Raw genomic sequence first — 15,610 nt, forward strand, 5'->3', positions numbered from 1 at the left:
CAATTGGAAGGAAATGTGAGCTAAGTGACCTTGACTATGAAATGATTGTTGCTGCCAGATGGGGTGGTTTGAGTGTCTCAGAAACTGCTGATCTGCTGGGGATTTTCATGGACAACAGCCCCTACCATAAAGTTTGCAGAGAATGCTATGAAAAACAAAAAAAAATCCATTGAGTGGCAGTTCTGTGGGTGAAAACGCCTTGTTAATGAGAAAGATCAAAGAAGAATGGCCAGAATAGTTCAAGCTGACAGGAACACAGTAACTCAAATGGCCACATGTTAGAACAGTGATAAGCAGAGCATCTCTGAATGCACAACACTTTGTTCAGAGACGTTTTTTGAGATGGAATACAGCAGCAGAAAACTACAAACATACTCTCAGTGGCCACTTTATTAGGTACAGGAAATACACAATAAAATGGCACTGAGTGTATTTTTTTTCCCCTTTTTTTATTTTTATTGAACACATACAAAAACAGAAACATTAAACATATGCTAACAAAGCCAAGGAATCGCACATAAGCAGCAACTAATATGGAACTATTAACTTTAAATATACAATTAAACAAGAAAATCCACTCTAAAACTGTTGGACAGAAGGAACTATATCTAGAAGGAGTCACAAAACAGAAACATTTACAGAGATAACCCGAAACATTGACAGATTTGTAGAGTCTTTACAGCTTTCTGGTTATGGGAAGTTTTCAGAGTATTAACGTATAGTTTGAAGTCTGACGTAAAAAATATAGATGAAGGGTTCTTATTGTTGTATTTGCATTTATGGATATAAAATTTGCTGTAAATTAACAAAAGATTTATGATAAAGAAATGATCCCAATGAGATTTGGTATTATTAGTAAACCCAAATAAGACATTTTCAAAACAGAAAGTAAAATCCACATTGATATATTGATCTATAAATTGACAAACATCAACCCAAAATGTTTTAACATATTCACAATCCCAAAACAGATGCAAGAAATCCTCTGGATAAAAACCACAAAAAGAACAGTTAGGTTCAATATCAGAATTAAACCTTGTCAAATAAACATTGCTTGGATAATATCTATGTATAATTTTAAATGACATTTCTTTAATTTTATTCCTCAATAAAAATTTATTAAATAAGCCCCAAATACTCCTCCACCTCAGATTCCCCAAGCGACTATTCCAAAAACTAACAGCCGTAGGAATAGAAGTAATGTCTTTTTGAAACAAACTTCTAATGCCTCTATTATTTTTTTTAAAAAGACGGAGGAAAACAGATCTTTCCTACAGCTGTACTGGATGGATCCAAGTTGGGTAATTCAGCTACCAAATATAATGTATTTCTAAACAACATAATTACACCAGAGGGAATTGCATCCATAACAACATCAAATTCTTTTGGAGTCACAGGAAATTCAAAGGTGGATAAAAACTCAGTATACTCAATAAAGTACCGCTTGAATTAAATAACTGTTTAACTAACAAAATATTATTATCAAAGCAATCTTTATAAAACAAAGATTCATTCTTATAAGTTATGTTGTGGTTATTCCAGATAAAGTAACTATATGGAGAATAATTGTGTTTCTAAATCAAAGACGAAGATAAAAGCATCTGTTTATGAAACTGAGATAAACGGAGAGGAACTTTGTCTATTTTGTAATTACATAAAAGAAAAAAATTCAATCCACCAACCTGGGAAAAGACAAAAGAAGGAATACAATTCCATATAGAAGTAGGATTACGTAGAAGTTGTTTAATCCAATCAATTTTAGAAGTATTATTATGACTATCAAGATCAAAAAAATTTAGACCTCCCTTGTCATAACTATTCATGACAGCAGATTTTTTTATATGATAAACTTTGCTTTTCCATGAAATGTTAAACAACATGGTGTCTATCAATTTACAGATTTTCTGATCATTATCTATTTAGAAGGGGAGAGCTATATATATAATCCTGGAAAGACCTTCTGCTTTACAAAGCAAAACCCGGCCTTTCACAGATAAGTCCCTTTGAAGCCACTGGTTTAATCTTCCTTTGGTTTTGTCTATAAGAGGTTGAAAATTATCCACACACCTTAAGTATTCATTTTTAACAATAGTTATCCCCAAATATGTAACTTTGTCTATTACTGGAATATTATTAATTATAGATTGAGTGCAACCTTTAAGAGGAAACAATTCAAATCTGTGAATATTTAAACAGAGGCCTGAGGCTTTGGAAAAAACAGAAATACAATTTAAAGCCAATGAGATTTCTGAAACATCATTTAAGAAGTCCTATCATCTGCAACCTGACTAATCAGAATATTGAAATTTGCACAGGAAATGCCTTTTAGAGGACTAGACTTGATGGAATAGGTGAGCAGCCGAGCACATAAAAGGAATAAATAAGGTGAGATAGGACAACCTTGTCTCATCCCCTATTCACATCAAGCCTCGGTGAAATCCCTATCTTCAACTTTATAGAACTATTAGTGTTTGTGTACAAAGCCTTAACAGCCTTACAAAATAATGGACCAAATCCAAATTTACCAAGAGCAGAGAAGATAAACTGATGCTCAATAGTATCAAAAGCTTTGTAGAAATCTAAAAACAGGATAAAACTATCATTTTGAACAAGATGAGAATAATCAATAAGATCTAAAACTAATCTGACATTATTAGAAATATGATGACCCTTCATGAAACCTGACTGTGTTTCATCAGTAATAAATGGTAAAACTACTTTCATTCTGTTAGCAAAGATTTGGGCCAGAATTTTATAATCACTATTGAGAAGGCAAATAGGACGCCAATTATCGATACATAATTTATCTTTTCTTGGTTTAGGAATTAAAGTAATAAGGCCCTGTGTAAAGAAGTGGGAAGAAAGTCTTTATCAATACATTCTAAAAACAACTTTTGTAAAAAGGGAGCTAGGGTGTCAGAAGACATCTTATAAAATTCTGCAGTCAGACCATCCACACCTGGCGACTTATTATTTTTTAAATTTGAAATGGCAGCCTTTACCTCTCCCAAGGTAATAAAAATATCATTTAATCAAAATAAAGGATTTTCTGATCATTTATCTATTTAGATTTTTAATATCTAAGAATATTAATATCATTCATGAGATGTAGTGTAGATGCTTCACAATATTTTGAGCTATACAGTTTACTATAAAAAGGTAGAACAATATTTTGCGATTTTTTTTTAGAGTCCTCTGTAATCACACCATCAATATTAAGCTGATGAATGGAATTGAATTGGGCACGCTGCTTTTCTAAATGAAAGAAGCTGTACTCTATTCACCCTCTTCCAACCATTGTTTCATGATCTCACATATGCACCTTCTGCCTTTATAGCGATAAAGATGGTTTAACTTGCCCTTTAACAAAGCAGGCTCCTCTTTATCTTTCCCTGAAAGGTTACCTGGAAACAATTCATATAAATTTGCAATCTTAGAGATCAAGGCTTTCTTCCAATTTTCTTTTCTTTACTAAATTTCACTACTGTATTTCCTAAAGAATTTGGCAGATTCAAATCTAAAAGGGAATTATTCTCTACCATCGCTTTATGTACAAAGTAGGTTGCCAGATTTTTAATGTGCAAAGAGACAACTTCATGCCCCAAAATGGAATTATTTAATTTCCAGTAAGATTTAAAATTGGATTCAGCTGAAGATAATGCAATTTTGTATATGGATAGCTTTATGATCTGTTAAAGGTGAGGGAAAAAATTTAAAGTGACATTATTATTTCTTAAGGGATCGGATAGTAACCAGTAATCTAGTCTAGACATGCATGTAATAGATTTATTAGTCCAAGTATAATTTCTAACTCCAGGAAATTGCTCTCTCCAAATATCTATGGTATTAAACTTCTGAATAAAGCTAGTAAAGTTATTATAAGTAGAGTGTTGCCTTTGGTGGCCATCGATCAATATTTTCATCTAATACCAAATTAAAGTCTCCTCCCATAACAATAAATACATCAGGAAATTTAGAGAGCCAATAATCAAAACATTTTTCCAAAATCTCAAGTCATCTATCATTATCATTTCTAATATTATAATCATAAATATTAGCAATAAGAAACATTTTACCACAATATTGAATAATAGGAACCAAATAATGTCCATTAGTATCCGCCTCAGAGTGCAAAACAGCTCCTTTAAAGTTAAACATCAGAATACAAACACCTGTAGAATGTTCAGCATGATGATGATGGCGCCCCGTGAAGTTGCAAGCTTTTATGCTTGAGATAGTGTGTTGATCTTCATCTCAAATTTTTAATAATATGTCACAATCCCGGTCCAGTGTCGCTCAATACTCGATCACTTACCATTTTTGAAGTTTTCTTTGGCTTTGGAAGACATATTTTGTGTTTTTTATTGTCGCGTGGTGGATGATACCATGTGCTCTGGAAAGTTATAATGCCTTCAAAGAAGCCCAAGAACAAAGAAAGAAAAAAAAAATTGGCTGAAAAAGAAAATTGGCTGAAAAAATCAAGGTGCAGTCCTTCCCTGAAGATATGGAGTCTGGAGTGCCTTTGGTAAAGTCTAGTGCTGCTGCTTTGGAACTGGAGTACAGTTATTCCCAGCTTCAAAATCCGGAGGTCGACCCCAGCCTGGAGCCTCCTTTACCTGAGTCAGACCTCGACACTCTGGTGAAGCCTGCTGTTAAAAAGAAGAAAGCAGAGGTCACTTTACAAACTATAGCGCAGTTAATTAACGATAGATGCGATGATCTGGTGTTGAGAATTGGCAACAATAAAAATAGCATCGATGACATTAAGAAATCCCTCGACTTTATTTTTGAAGAGGTGAATACCTTGAAGTCTGATGTTGTGCAGATTAAAGGGACTTGCACGGACCACAAAAAGAGAGTTGAGGCTTTGAGTTGAGGCTGAATGAGGCCGAGTGTTATCAGAGAAGGTGGAATCTGAGAATCCACGGCATTCCAGAGCAAACGGATAAAAAGAAAGTAACTCAAATATGCCAAGCAGTAGCTCTGGAGGCCAAGGAGGAGATTCTACTACACGTGGATGTTGTACATCGTCTCAGTCGGATAAGAGGGGATAAGAAGCCTCGGGTGACAATTATTCGATTTTCAAACAGAACCACGAGGGATCTGGTATGGAAACAAGCCAGAAAAATGAATACTTGCTCTCGCAGAGCCTGAGGATCATTGAGGACTTGACTGCAGCTGATAAGTTGACCCGACAGAAGCTATGGCCGCTGGTGGAGGCTGCTAGAAAAGATGGGAAGCGTGCTTTCTTTGTTGGAACCCGAGATTTCATTGATGGAAGAGAGATACAAGCAGAATGGTAACATGTTGGTGTGGCAACTGGTCTACTACCTCTACTAATATTCAAGTCTGGCCTTTGTTTATATAGGACTGGGATAGTTTTTTTAAACTTTTATTATTAGAGATGAAGGATTCTTTTTGTATACATATATAATTTCTCATAAGACTGTCTGATGCACCATCAATAACTCTCTGAGACGTGAAACGAGATATAGGCTTTTATTGACTGGAAGAAAGAACAAGCAGTAGTTAACCACCATACTACATCCTGGAGACTGAGGGCTGGGCTCAGGCCCCAATCGCCTTTATACCGGGGTCTGTGGGAGGAGCCACAGGAGCAGTCAGCAGGGGGTGTGTCCAGACAGGTATATGTACTTCACCACATTCACCCCCCCCTTTGTTTTAAAAGGGGCGAAGTTTCTTACAAGTATATTTACAGGTTAAGTCTATCAGGTGGTCGAATCTGTCGCTGTGATCTACGTAGCACCGGCTGTGATTGCACAGATGCCGGTGGTGGTGATTGCACTGGTGCCGGTGGTGATTGCTCTGGAGACAGTGGTTGTGCTGGTTCCGGCCTAACTGGAGGTGTCAGTCCACTAGGCGTCAGTGATCCCTCATTCGTGTCCGAGGCGGCTGGCATATGCGCGTGCGAGACGCCCGGTATAGGAGTGTCGTGAGGAGTCTGTGTAGGGCTCAGTGTGTGCGGTGTCACCTCGGTGGGTACAGAGTTCATAGTTACCGTGGAGTGGTCGGGGTAGTGGTCTGCTGCTCCTGCGGGTGCCAGGTCGCGGACAGAGACCGTGTCCTCCCGCCCATCAGGTAAGACCACGTAGGCATACTGGGGGTTCGCATGTAGAAGGTGAACCCTCTCGATCAGCGTGGAGTATTTATTGCTCCTCACATGTTTCCGGAGCAGCACTGGCCCTGGGGATGTCAGCCAAGCTGGTAGGGTGGTCCCAGTGGCAGACTTCCTGGGAAAAGAGAATAGGCGCTCGTGAGGGGTGGCATTGGTGGACGTACATAACAGGGAGCGGATAGAGTGGAGTGCCTCGGGGAGGACCTCCTGCCATCGAGAGACCGGCAACCCTTTTGACTTAAGGGCTAAAAGTGTGGCCTTCCACACTGTGACATTCTCCCTCTCCAACTGTCCATTTCCCCGGGGATTATAACTCGTGGTCCTACTAGTAGCAATGCCCCTAGCCAGCAGGTACTGGCGCAGCTCGTCACTCATAAAGGATGACCCTCTATCACTGTGGATATAGCAGGGATATCCGAACAGAGTGAAGAAATGGTGCAGGGCTTTTATGACAGACGTGGCAGTGGTGTCGGGGCAGGGGATGGCAAAGGGGAACCGTGAGTACTCGTCGATAATGTTGAGAAAGTAGACATTGCGGTCGGTGGAGGGAAGGGGGCCCTTAAAGTCAACACTCAGTCGCTCAAAGGGGCAGGTGGCCTTGATAAGTTGTGCCTTTTCAGGATGGTAGAAGTGCGGTTTGCACTCAGCGCAGACTTGTCAGTCCCTGGTCATCGTCCTGATGTCCTCAAGGGAGTACGGCAGGTTCCGGGCTTTCACAAAATGGTAAAATAGGGTGACCCCCGGGTGGCAAAGATGTGCATGGAGGGCGTATAGCTGGTCGAGCTGTGCGCTGGCACACACTCCTCGGGATTGGGCATCAGGGGGCTCATTGAGCCTTCCAGGCCGGTACAGGATATCATAGTTGTAGGTGGAGAGTTCTATTCTCCACCGCAAAATTTTATCATTTTTGATTTTGCCCCGCTGTTGGTTGCTGAACATGAACGCAACTGAGCGCTGGTCGGTCAGCAAGGTGAACCTTTTGCCGGCGAGATAGTGCCTCCAGTGCCTAATAGCTTCCACTATGGCCTGGGCTTCTTTCTCCACCGCGGAGTGCCGAATTTCAGGGCCTTGAAGGGTATGAGAAAAGAATGCTACTGGCCTCCCTGCCTGATTGAGGGTAGCAGCCAGCGCAAAATCAGAGGCGTCACTCTCTACTTGGAAGGGAATGGTCTCGTCCACCGCATGCATCGTTGCTTTGGCAATGTCCCCTTTAATGCAGCTGAAGGCCGCGCAGGCCTCGGCAGAGAGGGGAAAAGTGGTAGACTTGACCGGGGGCGGGCCTTGTCTGCGTAATGAGGGACCCATCGGGTGTAATAGGAAAAGAAGCCCAGGCACCGTCTGAGGGCTTTGAGGGTGGTGGGAGGAGGGAGTTCTAACAAGGGGCGCATACGGTCAGGATCAGGGCCAATGACCCCGTTCTCCACGACATACCCAAGGATAGCGAGTCGGGTGGTTCCGAACACACACTTGTCCCTGTTATAAGTAAGGTTCAGGGCTTTGGCCACTTGGAAAAATCGTTGGAGGTTGGCGTTGTGATCCGACCAGTCGTGACCACAGGTGGTGATATTATCCAGATAGGGAAATGTGGCCTTCAGTTGGCACTGGTCCACCATCCGGTCCATTTCCCTCTGGAAGACTGAGACCCCATTTGTGACACCGAAGGGGGACGCGCAGGAAGTGATAGAGCCTGCCGCCCGCCTCGAAGGCGGTGTAGGGGCGGTCCTCTGGGCGGATGGGGAGCTGGTGATAAGCGGATTTCAGATCTATTGTCGAGTACACCTTGTACTGAGCTATCTGGTTGACCATATCCGCGATGCGGGGTAGGGGGTACGCGTCAAGCTGCGTGAACCTATTGATGGTCTGGCTATAGTCCACGACCATCCTATTTTTCTGCCCGGTCCGAACAACAACCACCTGGGCCCTCCAAGGACTTGTGCTTGGCTCAATGATCCCCTCCCTGAGCAGCCGCTGCACCTCCGACTGAATGAAGGCCCTGTCCCCCACGCTGTACCTCCTGCTTTTAGTTGCCACAGGTTTACAGTCGGGGGTTAGGTTGGCGAACTGCGGTGGGGGAGGGATCTTTAGGGTGGAGAGGCTGAAAGTGGTGTCGGTAGCGCAGCTGTCGGCATGGTGCTGGGTGGGACATGTTGGTCGGTGTGTGTGTGTGTGTGTGCGGTAACGGGGTATATGACGAAGTCCCACAAAACTGAAGATTCCTGACAGTGAGTGGTGGGAGGGGCCCTTCATATGCCATAGTCACACTTTCGAGGTGGCTCTGGAAGTCCAGCCCCAATAGCACAGGCGCACACAGTTGAGGCATAACCAGTAGCGCAAAGTTCTGATATTCTGTGCCCTGCACCACCAGTGTCACTACACAACCCACCCGGATGTCTGTGGAATGCGACCCAGAAGCCATGGTGACTCTCTGGTTTACCGGCTGTGTCACGAGTCCGCAGCGTTGCACCGTGTCCGGGTCAATAAAACTCTCAGTGCTGCCCGTGTCAAACAGGCAGCTAGTCCTGTGCCCCTCCACCAGGATGTCCATCATTGACCTTGCAAGCTGGTGTGGGGCGCTTTGGTCGAGAGTTACGGAGGCCAGAGTTGAACCGCTGTCTTGGTGCCCGGTAAGCACCAGTGGGTCGGGGGCGGTGCGAGTTGGCGCCGACAAAGATGGCCGCCCCCATCCGGGCAGGCAAGATGGCGGCCCCCATGTCTTGCATGAGGCGGGCAGGCAAGATGGCGGCCCCCATGCCTCGCACGAGACGGGCAGGCAAGATGGTGGCGACCAAGATGGCGGCCCCCATGCCTCACATGCAGCGCTGCCCGACCCCGCTCGTGGTTCAGACTTACAGACCTTGGCGAATTGGCCCTTCTTCCCGCAGCTGGAGCAGGTCGCTTCTCGGGCCGGGCAGCGTTTTCGGGGGTGCTTTTCGAGTCCGCAGAAGTAACACTGCACGGGCTTGCGACTGGCAGCAGCTGTGGTCGGTTTCGGGGAGTTCGTGGACTCGCGACTGGCAGCGGCGTTGGTGAATTCGCTCGCAGGTGGCGGGGTCTGAGGTGCCCACGGGACCGGCAGGGGATCGCGCGGCTAGACAGCGTCAGAGTTGTGCAGAGCAGCCTCCATCGTGTCGGCCGTCTCGATCACCGAGCGTAAGGTAAGATCGGCATTTTTCAGCAGCCGCTGGCACACGTACACTGACCTGATCCCCGTAACGAAGGCGTCTCGTACTAGCAGCTCCGCATGTTGTTCCGCTGTCAGACCTTTGCAGTCGCAAGTTCACACGAGTGTCTGTAGGGCTCAGAGAAACTGCCCGCTCGACTCATCGGGTCACTGTCGCCGCGTCACTAAGCGATGTCTTGCGTAGACGGTGTTCACCAGCCGCAGGTACTGTCTTTTGAGGGCATCCAGTGCCCCTTTGTAGGTCGGCAGGTCCCTGATAAGTGAGTAAACTTTCGGGGTGACCCTCGAGAGGAGAATTCTGTGCATAACAGCGGGTTCAGTTGCACGAACCTCCTCCAAGTATGATTGGAAGCATGCAAGCCAGAGTTCAAAGGCAAGAGCTGCTTCTGAGTTTTGAGGGTCCAAGTCTAATCTTTCCGGACGTAAAATACTTTCCATGTTTTAAAACTTCCAGTCAATAAAATTGATGCACCATCAATAACTCTCTGAGACATGAGGCGAGATATCGGCTTTTATTGACTGGAAGAAAGAACAAGCAGCAATTGACCACCATGCTACATCCTGGAGACTGAGAGGCAGGGCTCAGGCCCCAATTGCCTTTATACCGGGGTCTGTGGGAGGAGCCACAGGAGCAGTCAGCGGGGGGGGGGGGGGGGGCGTGTCCAGACAGGTATATGTAGTTCACCACACTGTCTTTCTCACTTTTTTCTCTTAATGCCAGGGGACTTAGACACGCTGTTAAACGTAAGGCTTTATTCTTGTTCTTAAAGCAGCATAAACATGTGGACTTTTTAATCCAAGAGTCACACTGTGTGACTGAAGACATTAAACTATGGAAATCCCAGTGGGGGGACGATGTTTGGTTTTCACATGGTTCTGAACATTCTGCACTGAGTGTATGTCTTACTATGCACCATCAAATGATAACTCACTGATAGGGGTATAACTTGTGAGAAAAGATATCTGGAAAACCTACTGATTAGAAATATGACTTGTATCCAGAAATCCCATTGATATGAGTTGAACTTTATTGGTGGCATTTGGGAAAACTAAACTCAATCTGTGAATGAATGTGTTGTAATGATCAATCACTGGTAATGGTAAATTGGTTTATTAATGTCATATATACCTAAGTACAGTAAAAAAACATTGTTTTTCATGTTATCCTTGCAGATCAATTCATTACAATAATCCATTGAGGTGGTACAAGGGAACGCAATTTCAGAATGCAGAACAAAGTGTTGCAGTTATGGAGAAAATCCAGTGCAGACAGGCATTAAGGTGCATGATCATAATGAGATAGATTGAAAGGTCAGGAGTCCATCTTACTGTACTAGGTGATCACTCAATAATCTTCGAACCCCGGGATTGAATCTGTCCTCAAGCCTGCAGCCACCTGTTTGCAGCCTTTGTACTTTCCGCTCAGCGGAGGGGAGAGATGAGAGAATGCTGGAGTGCTTGGTGCTTTTGATCATGTTGGTTGCATTACCAAGCCAGTGGGAAGTATCAACAGAGGCCAATGAAAGCATACAGGTTTCTGAGATGTGCTAAGCTGTGATCATAACTCTGCAGTTTCTGGATTAAACCTACTAGATTATTTTTTGGAGAATTCAACCTTATGCAGAAGGAAATTTCCTAAACCAGACTGGTCAATATCTGATTCCAAATCTGCCAGTGTTGTTGACTCTGAAATGGTCTTCCAGCAGGTACAGAGAGTACTTAGAAATGGACAGTAAGTTTTGTCTTCTCCAGTGACATCCAGTTATTTGAAATGACTTTTAGTTTTAGTAAAATGAAATTTTGTTCCTTGTAACAGTTGCGGGTCTGAATTACTGGCAGATTCATCACGTCAGCCTGAATGTCTCTGGGAAGTTTCGTGTTGTCTTTGAAGGGGTGAAACAAGCAGCCTCATCCAATGGAGGGATTTCCATTGATGATATCAACCTTTCAGAAACCCACTGTCCTACCCAGGTGTGGCACATCAGGAACTTCACCGATATTCTGAACAGAAGCCCGTCTGGAAATGCTGGGGTTATCTACAGCCCAAGATATTACTCCATTGAAGGTTATGCATTTCAAATCAAGCTCTACGTGAATGGTACAAGTAAAACTCCCTTCTATCTTGGTATATTCTTCCACTTGGTCAGTGGTATTAATGATGATCGTCTACAATGGCCATGCCCATGGCTGCAAGGGACCATGCTCCTGATGGATCAGCACCCTGACATTAGACGACGTATGTCCCACCAGAGAAGTGTAACTACGGATCCGAATAAAACCCAAACTACAGGTCAGTCCATATCTTGCTTAGCTTCCCTGCCTCTGGTTTCAGTGTAGGCACACTAATGGCTATCTGATCTGGTTACAGGTAATGAAACATCGTTCTTCTGGGATAGGCCAAGCAAAGTGGGAATTCTGGTGACAGAAGCTGATGGCAGTCAGTATTACCGGGGTCCAACCTTGGGAATCAGCACTTTCTTATCCCATGAAAGACTGAAAAGTAGAGAGTTTGTCAAGGGAGATGATGTTTATTTCCTTCTAACCACGGAAGGTAAGGCTTTGTTTCCTGGATACTGCTTCTTACACTCACTGCACATCTATAATGAGGAACAACTGATCATAGAGTTATAGAAATATACAGCATGAAACAGGCCCTTTGGCCCATCTAGTCCATGCTGAAACCATCTAAACTGCCTGCTCCTATCGACCTGCACCATGACCATAGCCGTCCACATCCATATCATCCATGCACCTATCCAAACTGCATACATGTTGAAATCGAGCTTGCATGCACCATGTGGTCTGGCAGCTCATTCCACACACTCATGATCCCCTAAGTGAAGAAGTTTCCCCTCATGTTCTCCTTAAACTTTTACCTTTCACCCTTGACCTCTGATTGTAGTCCCATCCAACCACTGTGTAAAAAGCCTTCTTGCATTTCCCTATCTATACCCCTCATTATTTTGTACACATCTATCAAATCTCCCCTCAATCTTCTACGTTCCAAGAAATAAAGTCCTAACCTATTTAATTTTTCCTGATAACCCAGGTCCTCCAGACCCAGCAACATCCTTGTAAATGTTCCCTGTACTCTTTCTACCTTATATCTTTCCTGTAGGTAGATAACCAAAACTGTACACAATACTCCAAACTAGGCTCACCAATGTCTTATACGACTTCAACGTAACATCCCAACTCCTGTACTCATACCTTGATTTATGAAGGTCAATGTGCCAAAAGTTTTCTTTATGACCTAATCTACCCGTGACACCATTTTCAATGAATTATGGACCTATATTCCCAGTTCCCTTTGTTCTACCACACTCTTCAGTGCCCTACCATTCACTGTGTAAGACTTACTCTGGTTGGTCCTAATGACGTGCAACACTTTGCACTTGACTGCATTAAATTCCATCTACCATTTTCCCAGCTAATCCAGATCCCTCTGCAAATGATGAGAGCCTTCCTTACTGTCCACTACACCCCCTATCTTTGTGTCATCTGTACTGCAAATCTGCTGATCCAGTTAACCACATCATGCAGATGATGATATAGATGACAAACAACAATGGACCCAACACCGATCCCTGCAGCACTCCACTAGTCACAGGCCTCCTGTCAGAGATGAAATGTCTACTACCACTCTCTGGCTTCTCCCACAAAGCCAACGTCTAATCCAATTTACAACTTCATCTTTAATGCTGAGCGACTGAACCTTCTTGACCAACCTACCATACGAGGACTTGTCAAAGATATCTGAGCATTTTGCTTTAATTGGTATAAAGACAAAAAATGCTGGAAGTACTCAGAAAATTTCTAGATGCATATTGTATGCAGTCCATTTCTCTGACATTAAGTGTACTTATTGAAAACTGAGCAGCATCTGAAACTAGAAGTAGAGTTAACATTCCAAGTTCACAATCCTCACTATCCTCATCATCTGGGAGAAACCCTCTTCTCATCACTACCATCAAGGAAGAGGTACAGGAGTATGAAGACCCACGCTCAATGATTTAGGAACAGTTTCTTCCCCTCAGCCATCAGATTTCTGAATTATCCACAAAACCATGAGCACTACCTCCCTATTCCTCTTTTGCAATCATTTTTAAATTATAACTTGTAATTTTTAAAGTCTTGCACTGTACTGTTGCCACAAAACAAATTTTGTGACATACACACCTAATACTAATTCTGATTTTGATTGAGAAAATGTGTTGGATCAGGCGTGAAGAAGTTACCGAATGTGATCTGGAGTGCAGGCTGCAATAAATTTCTAAGCCTGTATATGGATCTGCCAGCCACTTGCCACTTTTGTGGGCTGTACAAGGCCATTTAGTACACATACATGAAGTACATGCAGCCCCTTTTCACTTATCTAAGGGGACTTCTCCTTGCCTTCTGGCTGCATTTTAGCCCCATCTTTTGTATAATTAGTTATCCAATACAGAGAGAGGCAAGGAGGGAGGAGGACATCCTCATCAATTTGCTCCTGGGGTTTGGCCGAGTTAGTATCAATGGGTCCTGGAAACAGGCAGCTGAGGGCTCCACCCGTGCTGACTGTCTGGCCATTTTTCTAGGGTTTCTGTTTGCCCAAGTAACCTTGGAGAAAAAACATGCACTGTCCAAAGATACAATAGAGGTGTTCTGGGACTGTTGGGTACCACAGGGGTAAATGGCATCCTAGATGAGGATGGAAATATTTTAATTTAATTCATGTTAGCTATCATTGTTGTCTCCAATGTTTTTTGTAGCGTTGAAATAAATATATTTTTGAAAAAAACAACCGTGATTGTATGACAAGATATGATGTGTGCTGTTCTCTGATCTTTCAGATGTATCACATCTTGTAGCCAGTCAGCCTACACCATCAGCTCCCTACCACTCCACCACACCCCATCCTATCACCAACTTGTCCAGCAAGCCAACAACTGACAAACCGGTGACCAGCAAGCCAGAATTATGCATTGACTTTCAATGTCAAAATGGAGGAGTCTGCGTTGTACTGGATGGAGAGCCTGTGTGCAGGTAATTGCTTTTGTTAGTGTTCCCACGACACTGATAATTTTGATTGCCATTAACTGGAAAGTACTTTATATATACAAATAACATATTTAGTGACTTCAGGATACTTTACAAACAATCAGATGCACCATGATGTACCTGTAAATTGATAACAACAACACAAAATGCTGGCACAACTCAGCAGGCCAGACAGCATCAATGGGAGGAGGTAGTGACGACGTTTCGGGCCGAAACTCTCCGGGGTTTATAATAATAATAATAATAATAACAATGAAACCCTCCGTGTTTCGGCCCGAAACGTCGTCACTACCTCCTCCCATAGATGCTGTCTGGCCTGCTGAGTTCTGCCAGCATTTTGTGTATTTATTTATTTCTAGCATCTGCAGATTCACTCGTGCACCTGTAAATTGATAAGTTGGTTTATTGTTGCCATGTATATGAGGTACAATGGAAGAACTTGGGTTTGCATACCATCAATACAGATTATTTCACAACATAAGTACAAATAGAATACAGAATAAATTGTTACAGTTACAGAGGAAGAGCAGTGCAGGCAGACAATATGGTGCAAGACCATAATGAGGCAGATTATGAAGTCAAGAGTCCATTTTATTGTGTTAGATAATCGTTCAACAATTTTATAACGGAGGGATAGAAGATGTCCATAAGACCATAAGTCCACAAGACATAGGAGCAGAATTAGGCCAATCAGCCCATTGAGTCTGCTCCACCATTCCATCATGGCTGATCCCTGACCCACTCCACCCCATATACCTCCCTTCTCGCCATATCCTTTGATGCCCTGACCAATCAGGAAACTATCAACGTCCACCTTAAATGTACACAGGGACTTGGCCTCCACCACAGCATTCCACAGATTCACTACTCTCTGGCTAAAAAAATATCCTCCTTACCTCTGTTCTAAAACATTGCTCCTCAATTTCTGGATGCCCTCACCATAGGAAACATCCTCTCCATATCCACCCTATCTAGTTCTTTCAACATTAGATAGATTTCAAAGAGATTCATAGATCACAGAATAGTACAGCACAGTACAGGCCCTTTAGCCCACAATGTTGTTCCAACTCTTAAACCCTGCATCCCATATAACCCCCACCTTAAATTCCTCCATATACCTGTCTAGTAGTCTCTTAAATTTCACTAGTGTATCTGCCTTCACCACAGACTCAGACAGTGTATTCCATGCACCAACCACTCTGAGTGAAAAACCTTCCTCTAATATCCCCCTTGAACTTCCCAGCCCTTACCTT

At 43.3% G+C, this 15,610-nt stretch overlaps 1 protein-coding gene across 1 annotated transcript in view; it reads left to right on the plus strand.

Annotated features, from left to right (window-relative positions):
* Positions 1-15,610, plus strand: part of LOC140727978 (meprin A subunit beta-like) — a 67,435-nt gene that overhangs the window by 37,946 nt on the left and 13,879 nt on the right. The window contains exons 11-13 of the mRNA XM_073046040.1: positions 11,134-11,607; positions 11,686-11,868; positions 14,150-14,342. Coding sequence (XP_072902141.1) covers positions 11,134-11,607; positions 11,686-11,868; positions 14,150-14,342 — 850 coding nt within the window. The remainder of the gene's footprint in view (positions 1-11,133; positions 11,608-11,685; positions 11,869-14,149; positions 14,343-15,610) is intronic.

This window comes from Hemitrygon akajei, chromosome 1, assembly GCF_048418815.1.
Source record: "Hemitrygon akajei chromosome 1, sHemAka1.3, whole genome shotgun sequence".
Classification (NCBI taxonomy): Eukaryota; Metazoa; Chordata; class Chondrichthyes; order Myliobatiformes; family Dasyatidae; genus Hemitrygon; species Hemitrygon akajei.